This window comes from Mobula birostris, chromosome 27, assembly GCF_030028105.1.
Source record: "Mobula birostris isolate sMobBir1 chromosome 27, sMobBir1.hap1, whole genome shotgun sequence".
NCBI lineage: Eukaryota > Metazoa > Chordata > Chondrichthyes > Myliobatiformes > Myliobatidae > Mobula > Mobula birostris.
This window is the reverse complement of record NC_092396.1, coordinates 44,756,738-44,780,167: the sequence shown is the minus strand read 5'-3', so window position 1 is coordinate 44,780,167 and position 23,430 is coordinate 44,756,738. Positions and strand designations below refer to the sequence as shown.

General features: G+C 43.4%; 1 protein-coding gene across 7 annotated transcripts in view; it reads left to right on the top strand.

Moving 5' to 3' along the window:
• Positions 1 to 23,430, top strand: part of hspg2 (heparan sulfate proteoglycan 2) — a 551,229-nt gene that overhangs the window by 434,452 nt on the left and 93,347 nt on the right. For all 7 annotated transcript variants that reach the window (XM_072245063.1, XM_072245064.1, XM_072245068.1 and 4 more), the window contains 7 exons: positions 2,202 to 2,331; positions 6,718 to 6,858; positions 11,727 to 11,861; positions 13,887 to 14,068; positions 16,677 to 16,872; positions 20,397 to 20,576; positions 22,015 to 22,275. In XM_072245063.1, coding sequence (XP_072101164.1) covers positions 2,202 to 2,331; positions 6,718 to 6,858; positions 11,727 to 11,861; positions 13,887 to 14,068; positions 16,677 to 16,872; positions 20,397 to 20,576; positions 22,015 to 22,275 — 1,225 coding nt within the window. The remainder of the gene's footprint in view (positions 1 to 2,201; positions 2,332 to 6,717; positions 6,859 to 11,726; positions 11,862 to 13,886; positions 14,069 to 16,676; positions 16,873 to 20,396; positions 20,577 to 22,014; positions 22,276 to 23,430) is intronic.

The window sequence follows — 23,430 nt, the reverse complement described above, 5'->3', positions numbered from 1 at the left end:
CTTATGTTAAGTTCTGCGGATTCATTTTGTTGTTTAATATTCCGTGGATTTTTGTACCGCCTGTGACTGTGACAGAATTAAGTGGGAAAGCTGTGTTAGTGTGATTCCGCTCATCAGCACTTTAAGGCAAATTAAACAGTGAGCAATACTTGTACTGTTGTTGCTCTCCAACCAGCACAGGAACTTGCCTTGTTTCACTCCGAAATTCCCAAGTGCCAAATGTTATGAAATTGAGGTACAATGCAGTGTAGAGATGAACATACCCCTCTGAACTGATGGTGAATAGCACTGAACAATTATTTCTTTCTTTAATATTGAAACATAGAAACATAGAAAACCTACAGTACAATACAGGCCCTTTGGCCCACAAAGCTGTGCTGAACATGTCCTTACCTTAGAAATTGCTAGGGTTACCCATAGCCCTCTATTTTTCTAAGCTCCATGTACCTACCCAGGAGTCTCTAAAAAGACCCTATCGTATCCAATTCCACCACCATCACTGGCAGCCCATTCCACGTACTCACCAGTCTCTGCGTAAAAAAAACTTACCTCGACACCTTCTCTGTACCTACTTCCAAGCACCTTAAAACTGTGCCCTCTTGTGCTAGCCATTTCAGCCCTGGGAGAAAGCCTTTGATTATCCACATGATCAACGCCTCTCATCATCTTATACACCTCTGTCAGGTAACCTCTCATCCTCCGCCATTGCAAGGAGAAAAGGCCGAGTTCACTCAACCTATTCTCATAAGGCATACTCCCCAATCCATGCAACATCCTTGTAAATCTCCTCTGCACCCTTTCTATGGTTTCCATGTCCTTCCTGTAGTGAGGTGACCAGAACTGAGCACCATACTCCAAGTGGGGTCTGACCAGGGTCCTATTTAGCTGCAACATTACCTCTCGGCTCTTAAACTCAATCCCACTATTGATGAAGGCCAATGCACTGTATGCCTTCTTAACCACAGAATCAACCTGCGCAGCAGCTTTGAGTGTCCCATGGTCACACCACTGGTCACTGACCTCCATGCAGATTATGACCTGTCTACAACCACTGTTTGCCTTCAGTTTGCATCACTGGCCCATGTTTATAGTCAAGGACTAATTATCCTTGTGAAGATGGTGGTGAGTCATCTTCTTGAACTGCTGTATATCTTTCTGCTGAAGCTTCTCCCACAGTACTATTTGGGCGGGGTTTCCAGGATTTGGACCCAGTGGCGAAGATCCAGTGCTGTAATTCTAAAATAGGTTGTGGGTATCTTTGAGGGAAACCTATAGATGGTGGTGTTCCAATGTACCTGCTTCACTTTGGCTCTAAGGGTCATGGGTTATGAGTAGCATAACTGCAGCACATTCTGAGATATTGTCTGACAGCAAACAAGAGAATGAGCACTTAGGGTTGTGGATTAGGCACCAATGAAGTGGACGGCCTATTCCGAATGGCGTTGATCTTCTTGAGGGCTGTGGAGCTGGACTTGTCCATGCAAGTGGTGAGTGTTCGTCAGGCTGCTGATTGACCATGAGATATAGGAGCAGAATTAGTCTATTTGCCCATTGAGTCTGCTCCACAATTTGAGCTACTTAGATAGTGCAGAAGCTTTGGGGATATCGCTCACTACGCAGGATACCCAGCCTCTTACCTGTTGTTGTAGACGCTGTCTTTATGTGGCTGATCATTGGTGATCTCTAGATGTAGGTGGCAAGGGACTCAGCAATGGTCATGGCATCAAATGTCTCAAGGACAGTTGATTAGATTCTCTCTTACCAGAGATGACCATTGCCTGGAATGAATGTTATTTACTAATTCTCAGCCCTTACCTAAATGTTATCCTGGTCTTGCTGCATACAGATGTTGGTTACATATCCAATAACCACCTGAAAGTACCTTCACCAGAGGCTCAGCAGTTCTTACAGTTCCAGGGTCAGTTAAGGGCAGACAACAACTAATACCTTCCCAACAATACCCAGGACCCAGAAAGAGTGAACACATTCAAAAGAAAAACTTTTATTTAGGACGGATGGATCTTGAATCTGGCTCATGTCACTGTGTGGATGGGCTAGATATGATAATCACAATGCAAGTATCAAATTTATCTGCGTAACAACCCATTGCTCAGAAACTTGTCTCCATTCGGTGGGACTGTGTTTGTTGATAAAGGCAGCTCAGTGTGGCAAACCCTTGTGCTTTTCTTCCTGGTGAACAGGTGGAGGGTTCAGTACTGCGGATTCTGCAGGTGACTCCTGAGGATGTTGGGGATTACATCTGCCGCGCCGAAAACATCTTTGGAACAGAGCAACTGACGTTTCCGGTCTCGTTCATCTCCACAACATCCAGTACGTAACCTAATCAATTCTCTTTCACTTTTGTTTGATTTGTCACTTCTTGATTTCACCATTTGTTTTATTGTTTGGCCCTGTTTTGGGCTAGATGGGAAGCAGGGTTTATGGTTGTTAAGCAGTGTTTCATCACAGACAGTGAGTTGTTGTTGCGAATAGACTTTTCACAAACACCCCCCAAAGCACATCAAAGCCAATAAGTAGTGTTGGATTGTAATTACTTTGAAGAGCACAAAATGGGTTATAAACTGTTCTAATCAAAGTCCAGTAACTTCATAATATGGAGAGGTTTATAACAGCTGACACAGGAGCAAACTACAATTACTTTTATCATGGGATGCATAGCATTAAATGATTAATATTTGATGATCTGTAAAGGTTAGAGGTGTAATTGGAGACTGGAAGGGGTTTAATTAAAGATTCAAAATGAATTGAAAACCAGTTACTCACAGATCTGTAGAATCATAGGGGTGTAATATGGAGGCCATTCATTCCAAGAAGTTTGTGTTGGCCAAGACTGCATATGCTTTACCACCTATTACTATAGGCCCTTTCGCTTACAAAGGGTTATGCCCATATGTATCTGGATTCTTTATTTTTCTTGCACGCCTTCTAAAACTGGTCCATTTAATCTGCATTACCCATGTCTATTCTTATACTCATTGTTCATTTCACTGCTCACTCCGCCAACGTTCCTGCAGTCTAATGCCATCCTCCTTGCTATTTGCTACACTTTCCCATCTGCCATGTCATTTGCAAATTTTGAAATTTTACCCTGTACACCCAAGCCTTAAGTAATTAACAGATATGAAAAGATAAGTGACACCAGTGATGGCTAGAGAACGCACCACCATCTACCTGGTGGTGTCCAGTTGAAGGGCCACAACCCAAAACTTCAATTGTCTATTTCCATAGGACCATAAGATGTAGGAACAGAAATAGGCCACCATGTCATCATTGGCTGATCCCTTTCCCTCTCAGCCCTAATCTCCTGCCTTCTCCCCGTATCCCTTCAAGCCCTGACCAATCAAGAATCTAGCAACCTCTCCCTTAAATATACATGAAGACTTGGCCTCCACGACTGCCTGTGACAACAAGTTACACAGATTCACCGCTCTGTAGCTGAAAACATTCCTCCTCATCTCTGTTCTAAACGGACTCTCCTCTATCTGGAGGCTGTGTCCTCTGGTTTTAGACTCTCTCACCATAGGAAGCATCCTCTCCACGTCCACTCTGTCAAGGCCTTTCACTATTCAATAGGTTTCAATGAGGTCACCCATCATTTTTCTGAATTCTAGTGAATACAGGCCAAGAACTGAGAACTATCACATGCTCTTCATATAATAAGCCATTCAATCTTGAAATAATTTTTGTGAACCTCCTTTGAACCTCTCCAGTTTCAGCACATCCTTTCTGAGATAAGGAGTCCAAACCTGCTCACAATACTCCAATTGAGGCCTCACCAATGCTTTATAATGTTTCAACAGTACCTTCTTGCTTTTATTTTCTGGTTCTCTTGAAATGAATGCTAACATCCCATTTGCCTCCCTCACCGCAGACTCAAGTTGCAAATTAACCTTTAGGGAAGCCTGCACAAGGACTCCCAAGTTCCTTCGCGTTTCAGTTTTGTATATATTCTCTCCATTCAGAAAACAGTCGACCATTTTATTTATTCTACCAAAGTGCATGACCATACACTTCCCCACACTGTATTCCATATGTTATTTCTTTGTCTATTCTCCTAATCTGTCTAAGTCCTTCTGAAGCCTCTCTATATCCTCAGACCTACCTGCCCCTCCACATATCTTTTTATTGTCTGCAAACGTTGCAACAAAGCCATCAATTCTGTCAACCAAGTCATTGACATATAACGTAAAATGATTCATTCCTAACACAGACCCTTGTGGAAGGTCACTTGTCACAGGCAGCCAACCAGAAAAGGCTCCCTTTATTCCCACTCTTTGTCTCCAGCCAATCAGCCACTGCTATGTTCCTGTGAGAATCTTTCCTGTAATACCATGGGCTCATAATATTGTGGCACCTTGTCAAAGGCCTTCTGAAAATCCAAGTGCACAACATCAACTGATTCTCAATCTATCCTGCTTGTTATTTCTTCAGAACATTCCAACAGATATATCAGGCAAGATTTTCCCTAAAGTTTAACTTGCAGGTTGAGTGAGTGGTAAGGAAGGCATTTGCAATGTTAGCATTTATTTCAAGTGGACTAGAATATAGGACCAAGAGTGTAATGCTGATGCATTGGTTAGACTGCACTTGAAGTATTGTGAGCGGTTTTGGGCCCTTTATCTGAGAAAACGTGTACCTGCATTGGCGGAGGTTCATGGACTATATGGCAGGAGGCAAAAACTGGGATAAAGGGGGCCTTTTCTGGTTGGCTGCCGGTGACTAGTGGTGTTCCACTGGGGTCATTATTAAAACCGCCTCTTTTCACATTATATGTCAGTGATTTGAATGATCGAATTGATGTCTCTGTGGCCAAGTTGGCAGATGATACAAAGATAGGTGGAGAATGAGAATGGTTTTGGGAATGAAAAGTTTAATGTAGAACGCAGAACAGAGAAAACCTACAGCACAATACAGGCCCTTTGGCCCACAAAGCTGTGCCGAACATGGCCTTACCTGAGAAATTACCAAGGGTTACCCACGTATGAGGAGCATTTGATGGCTCTGATCCTGTACCCACTGGCGTTCAGAAGAAAAGAGGTGGATCTGATTGAAACTTAGCGAACATTGAAATACCTGGACAGAATAGATGTGGAGAGGGTGTTTCTATAGTGGCTAAGTCTAGGACCAAAGAGCACAGCCTCATCATAGAGGGACATCCATTTAGAACAGTGATGAGGGGGCATTTCTTGAGCCAGAGGATGATAAATCTGTGGAGTTCATTCCCACTTCAGCTATGGAGGCTAAGTCATTGAATATATTTAAAATGGAGATTGGAGATAGATTATTGTTTAGACATGGTGTCAAAGATTATGGAGTATGGGATTGAGAGGGATAATAATCTAGCCGTTTTGAAAAATGTGGAGCAGACTGGATGGGCTCCTATGACTTTTGGTCTTATTACGATATTGAAATAGCAAATACGGGTGGCACAGTGATGCGGCTGGTAGAATTGCTGGGTCACGGCCTTGGAAACCTGGGTTCAACCATGAGTTTCATCTCATATCTCAAAGACTTGATAGTTGCTAGGTTAACTAACCATTGTAAATTGCTCCGTGATAGGTTGTTGGGCAGTAGATGGGGATGGTAAGCATGTGGGAGAAAAAAGTCAAGGGGGAAATGCATAAGAAGACATGACATACCTTCTTCCGTGATGTAAAGAAAAAAATACAAAGGCATTAACACACATATTGACGACATTTGAATTACCAAGGCATAGGAGACTATGGCTCTGATAATGCACGTCAGTGGGACCAGTGTAATTCTGCAGCAGCTGATATGAATGTGGTAGAATGCAGGGTTTCTGCTCTGTATAGCACCATGATTGTGTTTGCCAGGGAGGCAACCGTGACAAAAGGAATAGACAATATGTGCACACGTTTTTACCTGGAGGGAATTATCATGATCTTTAACCTGGTGCTTCAGAAGCTAGGGGAAGCAGGTTCAGTCGTAAAGTCCAGAAGGGAATATGATAAGTATATGAACAGAAAACTGGGCAGGGCATTTGGGTAAGAACGGGGATGGGAGAAGGGGTAGTTGTGGTTTATTAGGTGACTCAGCTAGAGAGTTAAAGAGACAGTAGTGATATGACTTCTGTCTGAAAGTAATGGACCTGAACTTCATCAGACAGGAAAAAGTGATTTGGTTGCATTTCTTGTTGCTACTTGTAGATTTTGCCAGCTGTTGCTTGGCCACAGATATTTCAATTCATTACTCAGTAGCCCAGATGCATTTGTCATGACGCGGAGATGGAAATTCATCTTCTTTCCAGTACAAAGAGTTTGTAAATTTTCATTAAACTCCAGCAGTTAGCAGATAGAGTCTCAGGCTACATCAACACAGAAGCACACCCTTTAGCTCATTTTATTCATACTGACTTTGCTTCTGCATAGACCTATCTATCTGCACCAGGACCAAACCCCTCTTTACCCTTCCCATCCATGTACCTATCTTCTATACCTCTTAAGTGTTACAATTCATCCTGTATCTACCATTTCTGCTGGTAGCTCATTCCACACCTGCACCATTCTCTGAGTAAAGAAGCTCCCCCTCAGATTCCTTTTAAGCATTTCACCTTTTACTCTAAACCTATGGCTTCTAGTTCTGGCCTCATCCGACCTCAGGAGGAAAAGCCTGCATGCATTCACCCTACCTATACCCCTCATAACTAACTTTATATTTTTATGTATTGTGCTGCAGGGGACCAATTACCTGTTATAATGCCCGGGCCACAGGATGTTACAGAAATCGAAGGCAATGATGTGACCCTTCAGTGTCACGTTTCAGAGGGAGCTCGGCCGTTCACGATAGAGTGGAAAACGCCTCATCAACACCGACCAGGTAGATGGCTTCTTTCCCTGCAGAGTTCTGTTAGAAGCAGATCAGTACTGGAATTAAATGCAGAATGTTTCATTTTTGAGGGGTTGGAGGTGTTGATAGCAGTAGTTGTTAGGGCATTGCCGTTGCTGGCCCTGAAATTCTACAAGCATCACTTGAAAATCACCACCTTGTTCCTGCACTAACATGGCTCAGAGACTGAAATGACCACCCTGAACCATTGATGTTCAATTTGCTATTAGAAAAGGAGGTGGGCATTGCTTGGAATATGTTTATGTGGGGATCATTTACCGAAGGCCATTTGATTGCAGTTTTCAACAGTAAAAGTGTGAAATACTGGAAATACTTTGGAGGTTGATTTGAAATGTTAACTGTGCTCTCAGTTCACAGATGCTGCCTAAACTGCTGGATACTTCCAACAAGTTTGGTTTTATTTCAAATTGATAGCTTCTGGTATTTTGCTCTTCATTTGACATAAACTCAGTAGCCACTTTATTGAGTACCTCCTGTATCTAGTAAAGTGGCCAGTGAGTGTATGTTTGTGGAATTCTCTGCCACAGGAAACAGTTGAGGCCAGTTCGTTGGCCATATTTAAGAGGGAGTTAGATATGGCCCTTGTGGCTAAGGGATCGGGGGTATGGGGGGAAGGCTGGTACAGGGTTCTGAGTTGGATGATCAGCTATGATCAAACTGAATGGCGGTGCGGGCTTGAAGGGCCGAATGGCCTACTCCTGCACCTCTTTTCTATGTTTCTATGTCTTCTGCTGAGGTAGATCATCTACTTCCAAGTTTGATGTGTTGTTTGGTTCAGAGATGCTCTTCTGCACATCACTGTTGTAACATGTGGTTATTTGAGTTACTGTCACCTTCCTGTCAGCTTGAACCAGTCTGGGCATTCTCCTCTGACTGCTCTCATTAACAAAGTGTGTTCTCCCACAGAATTGCCACTCACTAAATGTATTTTGTTTCTCGCACCATCCTCTGTAAACTCTAGAGACTGTTGTGCATGAAAGTCCCAGGGGATCAGTAGTTTCTGAGATACTTTAACCACCCTGTCTGATACCAACAGTCACTTCATGGTCAAAGTCACTTAGATCACATTTCTTCCCCATTCTGATGTTTGGTCTGAACAACAACTGAACCTCTTGACTATGTCTGCATGCATTAACAAGCAGTTGATTAACGTGCAATAATGAGCAGGTATACCTAATAAAGTAGCCAGTGAGTGTATAATTCCATAATTAACACATGCAAATAAATTATAACAATATTCCATTCCTATTGCATCAATTACACCATATTCAGTCTCAGTTTATTTCACTACGCACTGAGGTCCAGTGAGTAAATCAAACCTAGTTTAAAATTACTGATTGTATTTATGATTATGGAGACACAGGTGGGGAGTTCAGAGAGTGTTGTATGCTTTCTTCCCTTTTTGCTGAGTGTGAGAATTCCACAAGGTGCCAAATCCTAAAGCACCAGGTGCCTTCTGTGCATTAGTCAGCAGCAAAAGAAATTAATAAAACTTAAGTGGAATCAATGACCAAACCTCATTGGAAATAATGCTTGTCTATAAGCAGTGGGCACTGTCATTTCCCTCATATCCTCTGCTATTCCTTTAACCACGCATTACATTCTGGAAAGCAAACAAGAAAACAGAAGGTGAGGAAGTTGGTGCAGGAGCAAGGCCAACTGGTCCCTCTAGCTGACTGTGGCAGATCTGGCCCAAGCTTCCTCTCCTTTATTATGCCAGCACCTTATAACCAACTCATAAGATAGAAAGGAAATCTAGCTCATCCTTAAATCCCTCCAGTTACACAGCTCTACAACCCCACAGAATTCCAGAGATTCACCATCACCTACAGAAAGAGGGGCAACCGTGCAGGTGATTGTGTTGGCTATAATGGAATTTTGTCATTCTGAAGGATCATTCCCGTGTGACTGAATCCCGATGGGCTAGCCAGCAAACCAGAACTGGTCAATATTTTTGGTATTCTCCTTCTTTGGAAAGTATTTTTCGACAAAACTGTGATATAGATCTTTGTGTTCAGACTAGCAACAGGTTGGATCCCACGGGACTTAAGAGTAGCCAGTGTTGTTCAAGAAAGGAAATAGGGGTAAACCAGGTAACTATAGCCAATGAGTGTTGAGTCAGTGGTAGGGAAGCTATTGGAAAGGACGCTGAGTGATAAGATATCTGCACATTTGGAAAAGCGTGGCCCACTGGTAAATGGTTGAGGATCTTGATGAGGGTAAGGCAGCAGATATTATCTACATGCATTTTAGTAAGGCATCCACTAAGGTTCCTCATGGTAAGTTGACTCTAAGATGAAGATGCATGGAATCCAAGGTGAAAAGCAAGTTTGAAGTCAGAACTAGATTACCCATAAAAGAAAGAGAGTAGGGGGTGGAAGATTGTTATTCTGGCTGGGTGTTCCTGACCAATGGTGTTATTGAATTGAATTGACTTTATTTCTTACGTCCTTCACATGCACGAGGAGTAAAAATCTTTGCGTTACATCTCCATCTAAATGTGCAATGCACAATCATAGTAATTTATAATAATTTATAATAAATAAAACAGTCAGTGTAATATAGAATACATTCAAGTCGCCGTGAGTTCATCAGTCTGATGGCCTGGTGGAAGAAGCTGTCCCGGAGCCTGTTGGTCCTGGTTTGCATGCTGCGGTACTGCTTCCCGGATGGTAACAGCTGGAATAAATTGTGGTTGGGATGGCTTGGGTCCCCAGTGATCCAACAGACTCTTTTTACACAGCTGTCCTTGTAAATGTCCTGAATCGTGGGAAGTTCACAATTACAGATGCACTGGGCTGTCCGCACCACTCTCTGCAGAGTCCTGCGATTAAAGGAGGTACAGTTCCCATACTAGTTAGTGATGCAGCCAGTCAGGATGCTCTCAATTGTGCCCCTGTAGAAAGTTCTTAGGATTTGGGGGCCCATACCAAACTTCCTCAACTGTTTGAGGTGAAAGAGGTGCTGTTGTGCCTTTCTCACCACACAGCTGGTGGGTACAGATCACGTGAGGTCCTCAGTGATGTGTATGCCGAGGAACTTGAAGCTGTTCACCCTCTCAACCCCAGATCCATTGATGTCAATAGGGGTTAGCCCGTCTCCATTCCTCCTGTAATCCACAACCAGCTCCTTTGTTTTTGTGAGGGAGAGGTTTTATACTTGACACCAGTGTGTCAGGGTGATGACTTCTTCCCTGTAGGCCTTTCTCAGTAAAGAAAGGTGCTGGGACTTTTTTTGTGATATATATCAAATACTTGGATGAAATTGCAGATAGGTGGATTAGTAGGTTTTATGGATGACACCAAGATTGGACAGTGTAAAGCACTATCAAAGAATACTGTTACAGATATGGGCAGAGAAGCGTTAGATGGAGTTTAATCCAGGCACGTGTGAAGTGTTGCACCTTGAGAGGTCAAAGGAAAAGAGAAAGTATACACTTGATGGTAGACCAATTAGTAGCATTGAGATACAGAGAGGTCTGGGGATCTAGGTGCATAGTTCACTGGAAGTAGTGATGTGAGTGGGTAAGGTGGTGACGGTGTTTCGCATACTTATCCTCATTGGGAGGGGTGTTGAGTATAAGAGTAAGGAGAGTCATATTGCGTCTATATAAAATAGCTAGACTGCGTTTGGAGTACTGTGTGCAGCTGTGCTCACCACATTATAAGAAGGTTGTAGATAAGGTGCAGCTTGCTGCTGCTTGGATTGGATGATATGAGCTACAAGGAACGGTTGGACAAATTTGGGTTTTTCTCCCTGGAGCGTCAGAGGTTGGTGGGAGACTGGACAGAGGTTTTATAAATTATGGGAGGTATAGATGGGGTACAGTCTGAATCTTTTCCGCAGGGTAGAAATGTCAAATGTCAAATGCCGGGGATGTGCTTTTATGGCTAGATGGAGGAAGTTTAAAGACTACGTGAGGGGCAAGTTTTTTACACAGAGAGTGGTGGGAGCCTGGAAGGGTTACTAGGGGTAATAGTGTAAGCAGGCAGGTTGGTCGAGTTTGAGCCTTTCAGATAGACACTGAATATGAAGGGGATGGAGGGACATAATGATACGCAGGAGAAGGACATTCAATATAAATTGGCATCAAGTGTGGCACATCATGAGCCGAATGGCCTTTCCAATGCTATACGCTCTATGTTCTAATGTCAGGACTGTGTTCCACTCACAATAACCTATTTTAATGTAGAGAAAGTTATCCACAACTGTGATTTCCACTCCAGCAAACTTTATAAGTGTTCCTTCAGGTTTGAAATGCAGTTATGGTATGAATTTTGATCAGTGATATTGAGATGTTTGCTGTTTACGTATGTTTTCCTTGCCTACTGAAATTTGAGAAAGGATTTATTATATGTCCTGACGAAGGGTCTCGGCCCGAAACGACGACAGTACCTCTTCCTATAGATGCTGCCTGGCCTGCTGCATTCACCAGCATTTTTTGTGTGTGTTGCAAGGGTTTATTATGTGAGTTTTGGTACTGTGGGGTCCAAAAAATGAAAACTAACTGGACGTATCGTGTTGGAGTTGAAGGACGAGCTTTTAATATTAGTAATGTAAAATGGTTTAGGTATAATTATTTTTATAAAGAGTAGGAACTGCTATAGCTTATTGTGAGAGACCCTGTTGTTCTGCTCTGGCTTCAAACAAACCAACTACATTGATCTCAGATTTCTGGCAGCTGAGGGGGGACTTTGATAAATTGTTAGCCATCACCTTGCTATTTTGCTTAACTACTTGGAAAAATTAAGAGTATTAATGCACACAGCACAAGGAAAGTTTGAAGCAATATAATACTATATGAAACGAACACTTCTCCTGTTTGCCTGGTGTTTCAGACAATATAAAGATCAGTGGTGATGGCTCTGTCATAACCATCAGTAGGATTCGCCAACAAGACCAAGGCCAGTACAAATGTGTGGCTCGCAATCGGTTTGGATCAGCATTCAGAATAACGACCCTGGTTGTACAAGGTACAAAGCTGTAAAACCATTGTAAAGCTGTAAGCTTCATTTATCTATTTATCTCTGCAATTTGTCAACAGTTTTCTTGGCACAACAATGATGCCTGTTTTTGATGTTCCTCTCATTTGTATGTTCTCTCACCAAGTGCCTGCTTTCTAGTTTTAGTGTGAGCTTAGGCTGATGTGTAGTTTTCTCTAGCTCTTGTCAGTAGTTGTGGAAGTCATTGTGTTGCTGTACTGACAGGCTGCTGCTCTCTGGGGCCTCTTTTTCAGTAAGATGCAAAGCCAAGGAGCTGTCTACTGTCTCAGTTCAAAATAAAGGACCCCAGGCTCCTTGAGAGGGTAAGGGTTTGCCCTCCCACCTGGGTCCAACCACACTTATCCCCACTCATTCCCACTAAAATAACGACATTAGTTGAAAAAGAGGATCATGTGCTTTCCCAGCATATATGATGATATATGAAGAAGATGGCAGAGTTTGTCATTGAAACGTCGATAATAATTGATACCTGTACCCAGCTTGAAACCCAAGTAAAGTTTAACTACATTAGTTATTTATCTCATTCTGGTGTTTGCAACCACATTGTACATACTATCAGGGGTCTTTTCCATACCCGGCTGCAGAGAGTAGTGTATTAGTCCTGTGGTATTTGGGGCATCCTGCAAATTTGAAATATGTATAATATACCCCTACCTCTACTGCCTGTCACCTGCCAGCTCCCTCTCCCCCACCCACCCACCTGCCAGCTTCTCACAACATCCCCTCTCTCCCACCCCCTCACTTGCCAGCTTCTCACAACATCCCCCCCTCTCCCATCCACCTGCCCCCCTCACCTGTCAGCTCCCCCTCCCCCACACACCCACCTGCCCACCTGCCCCCTCACCTGTCAGCTTCTCACAACATCCCCCCTCTCCCACCCACCTGCCCCCTCACCTGTCAGCTTCTCACAACATCTCCCCTCTCCCACCCACCTGCCCCCTCACCTGCCAGCTTCTCACAACATCTCCCCTCTCCCACCCACCTGCCCCCTCACCTGCCAGCTTCTCACAACTTCCCCCCTCTCCCACCCATCTACCCCGTCACCTGCCAGCTTCTCACAACCTCCCCGCTCTCCCACCCACCTACCCCGTCACCTGCCAGCTTCTCACAACTTCCCCCCTCTCCCACCCACCTACCCCGTCACCTGCCAGCTTCTCAGAACATCTCCCCCCACACACCCACCTGCCAGCTTGTACACTCTGCCCCCCCCCCCCCATTTCTCCCACCTTATTCTGGCTTCTGCCCCCTTCCTTTCCAATCCTGAGAGAAGGGTCTTGTCCCAAAACATTGACTGTTTGATTTTGCCACCCCCCCCCCCACCCCGATAGCCTGACCTACTGAATTCCCCCAGCATTGTGTATTTATTTAGCAGTACACTTGGAGTCGGTCCTTCCTGACCTTCAAACGATGCCACCATGACACCCCTGACAAACCCGATTAACCATTGCCTAATCACAGGACAATTTACAACGATCAGTGAACCTACCTGGTACGACTTTGCACTGTGGAGAGGCGGGTGGTATCTGGGTGACCGGGGGGAAAAACCCACACATTCCACGGGCAGGATGTGCGGAGTGACACCGGATTTGAACTCTCAATTCCGGACCGGAACACCCCAAGCTGTAGTAGCGTCACACTAACCACTACACCACCACAGTGCCTGTTTTCTGTGTGTTGCTCAAGATTTCTGCAGAATCTCTTTTGTCTGTGTAGTATGAAAATCTGTCCTCTCCCTGGCTTGTTCAGCCATCTGCTGCCTTGTCAGTGCTGAAGCTTCTGTTTAGAGCAATGGGACATTTATTTTGCAATGAGTACTGGTGTAATTTTGCCTTGAAGTTATAGATATTTTCTATAAGCTGCCAGTAGGATGAATTGACTCTCATGTATTGATTCATCTGAAGTCTGAGTGGGATGTGGCACAGTCCTCCTGCACTATACAAAGTTGTCTATGCTTATTGGTGTCTGTTTCATCAGTGGAATTTTCCTTCCTTCCAGGGCTTCCCACTGTGTCCATCTCTCCCCAAGGTCCAGTCCGGCTAGGTGTGGGTAATTCCATTACACTGGAATGTGTAGGTATGGGAGAGCCTCGTCCTACAATAAGCTGGCATCGGGTTAATGGCAGGACAAGGAACAACTTGGGGAGACAGGTGCTAAAGGAAGGCGATCCCATCCTGACAGTGAGTAAACATTGACCCTTAATACTGACAGTGATCTTTAACCTGCAGCATTATCTCTGTTCTCTCTCCACAGATGCTGCCTGACTTACTGAGTGTTTCTGCTATTTTCTAATTTTGGTTACGATTCTTAATTCTCATTTCCACTTCTTCCAACATCGTCTCTGACAAATTTGAGCTTGGGGGAAACATTTTCCCTGCATCCACTTGCACTTTATTCTGCATTGTTAGTGTTTTACCTTATCCTCACTCGGTGCACTGTGTGATGATCTGATCTGTATGAACAGTACGCAAGACAAGCTTTTCACTGTACCTTGGTACATGTGAAAACAATAAACCAATATCAAAGTAATAAACCACTGTCAAATAGAGTTTTGTATGTTTCATCGCTTTATCGCGACAGCTATAAGATTGGAGTTTGATTCCTGCTGCTGTCTGCAAGGACTTTGTACCTTCTTCCCGTGACCATGATGGTTTCCTCTGGTGCTCTGATATCCTCCCACCTTCCCAAAGGAAGTATGGTTAGTGTTAGTAAGTTGTGAGCGTGCTCTGTTGGCATGGCGACACTCGCGGGATGCCTGGCACAATTCTCGCTAATTTGTTTTGGTGCAAATGATACATTTCACTGTATGTTTTGATGTACATGTGACAAGTAAAGCACACTTTTGTCTTTGAGTACTGAGTCCTAATCTGAATTCCAGCAGTGAGTCTGGTGAACCATTGTCGCACACCCTTTCTTTAGTGAGGATTCCAGGTCATTTTACAATGTTCCCAGTGTGGTCTCACCAAGGTCCTGTATAACTGTTTATGACTTCCTTGCTTCTGTGCTCAGAATCCCTTGCAAGGAAATCCAACATACATCCTGCCTTGTTTACTGTCTGCTGTATCTGCATATGTTTGCTGTCAGTGACTGGTGTACAGAGGTGCCCGGAGACTTCGTATATCATTTAAGTAACTCAGACTGTTTGTTTTCTTCCGATCAAAGTGAACAACTTCACAGTAGTCAACATTAGTTCTGCATCAGTCGTAAAGTTGTCCGCTGTCTCAGCTTGTCCCAATCACCCTGAAACCTCTTTGCATCCCCCTTACAACTCATTTTCCCACCCTGTTTCATTTTGTCAATAAATGTACAAATATCGCATTTGGTTCCCCCTGACGTAAGCACCATAAACAGATGCAGGCCATTTACAGCTGTATCTTGTCCTCACAGAGCAAAACTATGATCAGTATGAGCAAGATGCTTGTGAATAATGATTTAGCTTAGTGTACTCTCACTGGGTTAATTAAAGTCATTGTGCACATAGAGCATATAATTATGTACAGGTTCAAAGAGCTACTTTATTTTGTAATGAAATTGGAGTTGGAGTTGGATGAAATGAGCAAGATTCTGCTGATGCAAGACAGATGTCCATTACCTTTTGCACAAACATCATATACTCTCTGCAGATCACTCCTGGTTTTGCAGAGCCTCAATTACTGGCACAATGTTATTAATCTTGCACAGTGTTTTCTTATAAATCAGCAAGTCCAGTTGCACCCTGAGGTACAGAATCACACCAGGCTGATGAAATAAACACCACAATTCCCTGTTTTAGCAGGTTAATTTCTCTGATTTGTAACCATTTCTGTGATGTTGGGAATCTATGAACTCTGGGCAGTATTACCTTAGAATCCTCTGAAGGATCTTCCTTTTGCTGCCTAATGATCTACAACAGATCCAGGCTGTGTTTGCATCACACTTGTTGCACAATTACACAGCATAAACAGAGAGGATGCTCAGGCAGAAATATGTGCATGAAAACATACCTCTGGAGTTCGTTGGCTTCGGCAGCATCTGTGAAGGGAAAGGTTTGTTTGATATTTAGGGTAGTGACACTGCTACTGAGAGTGTTCCCTCTACAGTCTCAGTCCTGATGCAGAGTCTCGACCAGAAATGTTTGTTGTGACATGTTTATTTTCTTCAGATTCCACCATCTGTGGTCTCTGATATTTCCAAAGGTATGTGCATAACTTCAGCAAGAAAAGCCGTTATCCCTTGCAAAGAACACAAAGAAATAAATGTCATTTTAAATCCTAGTTTAAAATATCTTTTGATTATATACATTTATACAATTTTGACCTTATAATTGCTTTTTTTTCTTACTGTTAAATTGTAATCATATTTATATATCGATTTCTTCCACTAAATATGAAAGATCATGTTGACAGTGGAAATTACTGGAGTTTCACTATCCTAGCACTGGGGGCAGCAGAGTAGCCCAGAAATGCAGTACGTCAGCCCAGCTTCTCATCCTACACCACAGGGAAAGCTTGTTCCCTCCAACAGCCAGAATCTCTATTATGTAAAAATAAGGACAATGTATGTAAAAATAAGGACAATGTGAACCTTATAAAAAGGGAACTAACTTCAACCACCTCTCACTGATCCAATAAACTTCACCGCTACTTTGCCTTAATTATTGTCCATTACCCTAGGATCACTCAGGCCACTGCCATGAGTGATCAACAGTAGACACTCAATGTGTGCTACTTAATTTTTCAATGATTTACGACTCGTGGAACTACAACATTCGTGCCTATTTAATCCCAGTTACTGAATTTCCCATTTCAGATTTCTTCTGCCCGGCTGCAGGATTCTGGAATCTACTCCTGCAGGTCCACGAATATGTTTGGAAAAGCAGAAGCACAGGTGGAGGTCATAGTCGAGCGTTCAGCCTCCACACCTCAAGCTCCTCAGGTTACCGCAGAGGAACCTTCAATAACCACCACAGCAGGCCAGACCGCTACCCTGCGTTGTTCAGCTACTGGTGTGTATGACATTGACAATGTCTGGTGTTGATCATAAAGCTTAGGATATTATTGAATGCTTCTTCCTTATCTAGCCTACTTAGATCTCGTAGGTTATTGTGAATCTGTCCAAGAATGAGTCTGGAATGTCAGCAGGCTCACCCTTCATGAGATGAATATTTCATTCAGTTACGTTGAAGGGTTGAACTTCACTCAAGGCAAGTCTTGTGTATCTCAATAGAAAAGATTAAAATGATTTGCAAGAATAAACTGCTACAACAATGCAAAACTTAAAGGAAAACATAAAACACTCCTGTTGTAAGAGCAATGTTTAATTTCACTGTGTATCCAGACTGGGTTTCTCTGCTTCTTACTACAACATTAAATTAGGATATTATTGGAATAAGCAAAGGATATTGGTTCCAAGATGTTAGCTGCTATTTCAAGGGTCAGCCTAGTTCACTTACCTTAAACACATCTTTTGCAGTCATGTCAGAAATGCAACGAATGTCTTTGCTTCATTAAACCATTGTTCCAATTCCTCGTCTCCTTTGGACAGGGAAATCTCCGTTTATTTTGCCTATGTATTTCCATTTTCCTAATTTGAGTCTGTCTCTGATATTTTGAACACTTTGCTTGGATCCTTTGAAAAAATCGTAATCTTGCAAACTTCTAGTACTTTTAAAAATGTCTACTTTAATAAAATGGTAATTAAGGAAACAGTAATTAGTTATTGAACAGCTCTGAGGCCTCCCCATTTGAGAGAACAAGGTCAGTCATATCATCGTCGAAGAGGCGAGCAAGAGTGATGAATTTTCATGGGCATCCCATTGAAGACACTGATCCAGGTTCTGCTGGATACATTTTTCCTGAACCTGACGAGTATCATATCAATGGTGCTTTTTCCAGGGTGGAACTCATATTGTGTCTCAGGCATTTTCTTCTCTGATATGATGGTGATTTGACGGTTGAGAATGATGTGGGCTAGGACCTTCCCGGTGATCGACAGCAGCAAGATACCACGATAGTTATCACAGTCAGCTTTGCTGCTTTTGTTCTTGAAAAGAGGTATGATCAAAGTGTCTCTGAGTTCATTGGTTATGTTGTTTCTCTACTTCCCAGATGTTTTTCAGAATGTCATGTAGGGTCTGTAGTGCAACTGACCCATTGATTTAAAGATCCCTTCCAGAGGCTTTTCCAGAATTTAAGTGGGCATTGGTTTATTTGACCTCAGCCACAGTAGAAGGGAGATTGAGGTTGTTGGCAGAGAGTTTCTGGGGGGTTGGATCGAGTGCAGCCTGGTCTGTGGTAGAGAACCTGTTGAACAAGTTGCTGAAATGCACTCTTTACCTGTCCACAAGCATTCTTCTTCTCTCTGAGAATGGACTCTGCCATCTGCTTACAGAAGGGGTGTGGTGCAACTTGTGTGGCCCATAGATTGTTTTAATCTTTAAAGTTTTTTTTGATCAGTGTAGTACTGGATTTCCTCTGCCTTTCTCTCTCACCATTCAGTTCACATTCTGCATACTGCAGCCTGTGCTTGCTTCTGAAGATGATTGAAGTGATTATGTTTCAGGATTGAAGAAAAGTCCTTCTGCCATACAAGAAATGCCTTTTCCTTCTCTTCCAGAATCCTGGTGATGTTCTCTTCATTTTCGTCAAACCAATCCTGATCAGCTTTCTTTTTTGGTTGGAGGCCTGACTTTGCTGATTTCATCACTATTGATCCCACTTCTATGCTGTATCATATGGCACGAGGCAAGGGTCTGTGCTGCCCTCGTGCTGTTCAACCTCTTTTTCACATGCACACTCAACCATGCAGTCAGGGGTGTTAAACATGGGGTGTCCTGAGAGCACAGACTTGATGGATCATCATTTGATCTGCATCCAAATCCAGGACAGTTAAGAGAGTCATCCTGGAAGCACTCTATGTGGACTGCTGCACTCTAATGGCCCACACGTGTCAATTTGTCCTCACCATCAGTCTACACAAAACAGAGGCCTTATTTCAGCGTGCTTCTGGATCTGCTGCTGTGCCACCTTCCATCACCATCGAAGGCACACGCTGAGGGTAGTAAAGGAAATTAAACACCTCGGCAGTGTCAGCTTCAGTGATGATTCCCTGGATAAGGAAATGAACAGGATTTGCAAGTCTAGTCAGCACCTGGGCTGCCTGCAATGTGCTAAGCCAGCACAATGCCCAGATGTCCACTAAGATCAACCTGTACAAGGCTGTTGTCCTCACTAGCCTCCCGTACGGTTGTGTAATGTGGACCATATACAAAAGGCAACTCAAATTGCTGGAGCGATTCACGTGCTCAGCCTGAGATCCGTTATAGGTATCTGCTGGAATGACCGTATCACAAAGCTGGAAGTCCTTAACAGGGCAAAGGCTACCAATATTGAAGCCGTGCTCCTGAAAGCGCAGCTTGGTTGGAACGGACATGTTTAACACATGGAGGACTCCTGACTTCCTAAGCAGCTGCTCTATGGCCAGTGATCACAGGGGAGCAGAAACCATAATGGACCTCGTAAGAGGTAAAAAGACTGTGAAAGCCAGCATTGCTTATAGTGGGCTTGCTCCCTGGTATCTGGACCATAAGGTACACAACAGAACTGACTGGCACACCTTGGTTAAGTTTGCTTACAGCAACTTAGAAGATGGGCGTCACGCAGAGCTGGACACCACCCGACAGAAGAGAAAAGCAGCAGCAATGGCCTTGCCAATGGAATCAGGACAACTCCCTTGTCCCCACTGTGAACACCTATGCCGTTTACGAGTTGGCCTCTATAGTCACCTCCAAACACACATCAGATGAGCTGCACAAACACAGTTGTCATCGTCAAAATCGGCAGACAGCCGACAATTAGTTACGATGTAACTAATTTGAGGTGATGATCAACAGAAGAACACATTCCAGAATTGACATGATGGTATTTCAACTACCTGGGATATTAGTTGGTAGAATACAGAATGGGTCAATAGTTACTCTCAAAAGCCACCGGAAGGGTTGAGCAGGGTATAAAACTTGTTTACGCCACTGCAGGAGTGCTAAAATATATTGGGAATTTATACTCCAGGGTGGGAATGACGAGAATCCCTGTATCCCTTCCTTTCACCACCATTTAGTGATTACATTCCTACATTAATTTAACAGGACATGTATAAAATTTTTCCTTTACTGTTTCTTCCTCTTTATCAGAGGAGTGAGTTTGTAGCCGCTTCTTGGCCCTTCTCTGACTTATTCTTTAATCTGACTTGTGACATTCCCCTCTCAGATTAATATCCTTAAATTCTTTTAGTCTGAGTGAATTTTGTAAATGAGGCAACCCTGGGAATTGTACTTTCTAGCTACCTGATGTTTCCAGTGAGATTCACACTAGTTTTTAACTTAAAACCTCTGTAAAAAGAAACAGCTCTCAGAATTGATAAGGGTATAGCTATCTAGTATTAAATGCCTAGGCCTGGTCAGAACAAAAGGGAAAAAAATTCAAATGTGACACTTTGTTTGAATTAACCCTTGATTTTCCCTCTGGTCTCTAGGTTATCCCACTCCAATTATTCAGTGGTCTAAACTGCGGGCCCCATTGCCATGGCAACACAAGATTGTTGATGGAGCATTGGTTATTCCTCACGTAGGACTGCAGGACTCTGGCCAGTACATCTGCAATGCCTCCAACTCTGCTGGATTCAATGAGCTCTTCATAATGCTGGATGTCGAAAGTAAGTCCACCCCCAACCGGAACACAACCAACAAATACTGCAAACACGCAGCAGATTAGGCACCATCTGTGGAAGAAAAACAAGGTTAATGTGTTGGGTTGATAATCTTTCACCAGAGCTGGTGAAAGGTCATCAGACTGGATTGTTAATTTTCTTTTTCTCTCAATAGTTGCTGCCTAGCTACGTGAGTATTTCCAGCAGTTTTCCCAGCATTTACAGCCTTGCTAGAATGTTTTAAGCACTCTTTGAAAATGAGAAGTTCCAGATTTTTTGGTAGGTGTGCAAATATTAAATCTGTCAACTGCACTGTGTAAACAGCTAGAATTGCATGAAGGTGAGAAGTTCTGGAAGTAACTGGGTGAGCAGGGAATGGAGAAAAGCCATTTTACAGATAATATAGTGCATTTGATGTGTTGCTGCAATTCTAGTTCAGAAAGTAATTTTGAAGATCCTGTCCAACTACAGACTAACAATCTTTGTACAATCGGTGCTTATGAGCAAATGCTTGGATCATCAGTGGGGTGGATTTGCTGGGACTGCAGACGTTTTCTGCAACCTGGGAACTCTGCATTTCACAACCTGGAGAGGACCTGTCATAGAGCTGCTACCTCACCACTCCAGTGACCCAGGTTCAATCCCGTTCTCTGGTGCAGACTTTGTGGAGTTTGCACATTTTCCTTATGCTGCAATCTTAAAGTGAACACTGACGCTCTGCAGAAGATTTTGAAGACAGGTAGACCTCCCCAGGTGGCCTTGGTAATGCAAAGTCAAAGTTCCTTTTAATTTGGAGATACATTGCATAACAGACCTTTCTGTCCCATCGAGCCACACCACCCAGTGACCCACTTATTTAACCCTCTTTGTCCATCTTAGTTACAGCATGAGGCTGTTTGCTCTGGAAAGGCATTCTCAGTGACTGTGGGAAATGAGGTAACAGGACATGCCGCAGGAGATTGTCAGTAATCTTTGTTGGTTTTAAGCAACAAACAATGTGCTAGAGGAAGTGAACAAGTTGGGTGGCTCCTGTGGGAGAAAGGAACTGTCAACAATTTGGCTCAAGTTCTTTAATGATTTCAAACTATAGAAGGAGCAACTTGGAGACACGAGATTCTGCTGATGCTGAAAATCTTGAGCAACACACGCGCACACACACACACACACACACACACACACACACACACACACACACACACTTGAGGTACTTAGTAGGTCAGGCAGCATCTATGGAAGGAAATAAACAGGGGGAAGGGTTTTGGCCCAAAACCTACCTGGCTGCATTCCTGCAGCATTTTGTGTGTGTTGTAAAGGCAACTTGATTGTATTTGGTGAAATTGATCATGCTCATCTCAATCCTAAATTAACCACTGCTTTGAGATACATAGGGTCAAAATAACAATAGGTGTTAATTGTATCCTCACTAATTTATCCTGTTCCTTAGCAACACCGTATGCCACCTTTGATGTCGAGACTGTCACCGTTCGTGTGGGTGAGATCATCCGGTTGCACTGCCTTTCCCAAGGAACCCCACCAATCACATATGAATGGTCTAAAGTAAATGGAACCTTACCTAACCGGGCTATCAAACGCAATGGAATCCTGCAGATTAACCTCGCCGTGGTGTCTGACTCGGGCAAGTACCGGTGTCTGGTGAAGAACAGAGTTGGTGAAAGTGATGCGGTTGCAACAGTGAATGTGAGATGTGAGTACAACCTCTTAATCCTTTCACTTTTCTACACAATCTTATCTTCTTTCCCATTGCCGTCACTTTCAAATGGGAAGTAGGTAAATGACAGAGGGGGAAACATACTGTGGGAAATGAAGAGGGGAAGTGGGTCTGCTCAGGAGCTATCACCAGTGGAACTGGCTGAATGTACTGTGTGCAGCATGATGTATTCCATCACTGCTTGGATTCTTGGATTCAACATTCTCAAGTGTTATCTTCATTTGGTTTTTGGACTTGTGTCAAAGTAATCAAAGATAGCTAATGGGTAAACATATCAACTGGACATGAGAACTTCCACGTGCAACTTAGCCAACAAGAGATCGTTCCTGTTAGCAATTTGGTTGTTAATGAGATGTAGTGGAAAGCACAGAAAGGAACAGAAAATGAGCGTGTCCACATACTGAAATGCCCAGCATTTGCAGAACGCTGAAGATTACTACATTGTCATTCAAGTTTGAGTGCTCATGCAACGGGAAAGGCTGGGAAAACCAATGCGTTTGCTCAGACACTCGGTGGTTCTGTGAGACGTGAAGTGTTTTGGTTACGCTCAGAGTTTATGTATGGGGCCACATTACTCAACATATTAAAGGAGGTGTAAAGGATTGCTTCCCTCACCTGCTCTGTACTGGGACCCAGTCATAGGCACGGCCAGTGGAAGCATTTGAAAGGCCTGCCAGCTGTACAAGTGAGTTACAGACCTTTTACCTACATTCTCATTAATGTACAGACATCGTTGATAAGGTGTCAGAGGGTTTATACTAGTTTGACAGGGATGGGAACCAGAGCACCAGGTGAAAAATGGAGGGATGAAGAGGAAGATAGATGTCAGGGCCAGTAATGAAAAAACAGGCAGGAGCAAAGTAATAGGTATGATACGATGGGTAGTTTGAAGTGTGTGTAATTTAATGCTAGGGGTATTATGGGTAAAGGCGATGGACTCGGTACATGGAACTATCATGTTGTGACCATTACAGAGACTTAATTGAGAGAGGGACAGGAATGGGTGCTGAATGTCTCAGGGTTTCGATGTTTTAGAAATGATAGAGAGGGAAGTAAAAGTAATGGAGTTGCAGTACTGATCAAGGACAGTGTTACAGCTGCATTCAGAGGAGACATAATGGAGGACTCCGT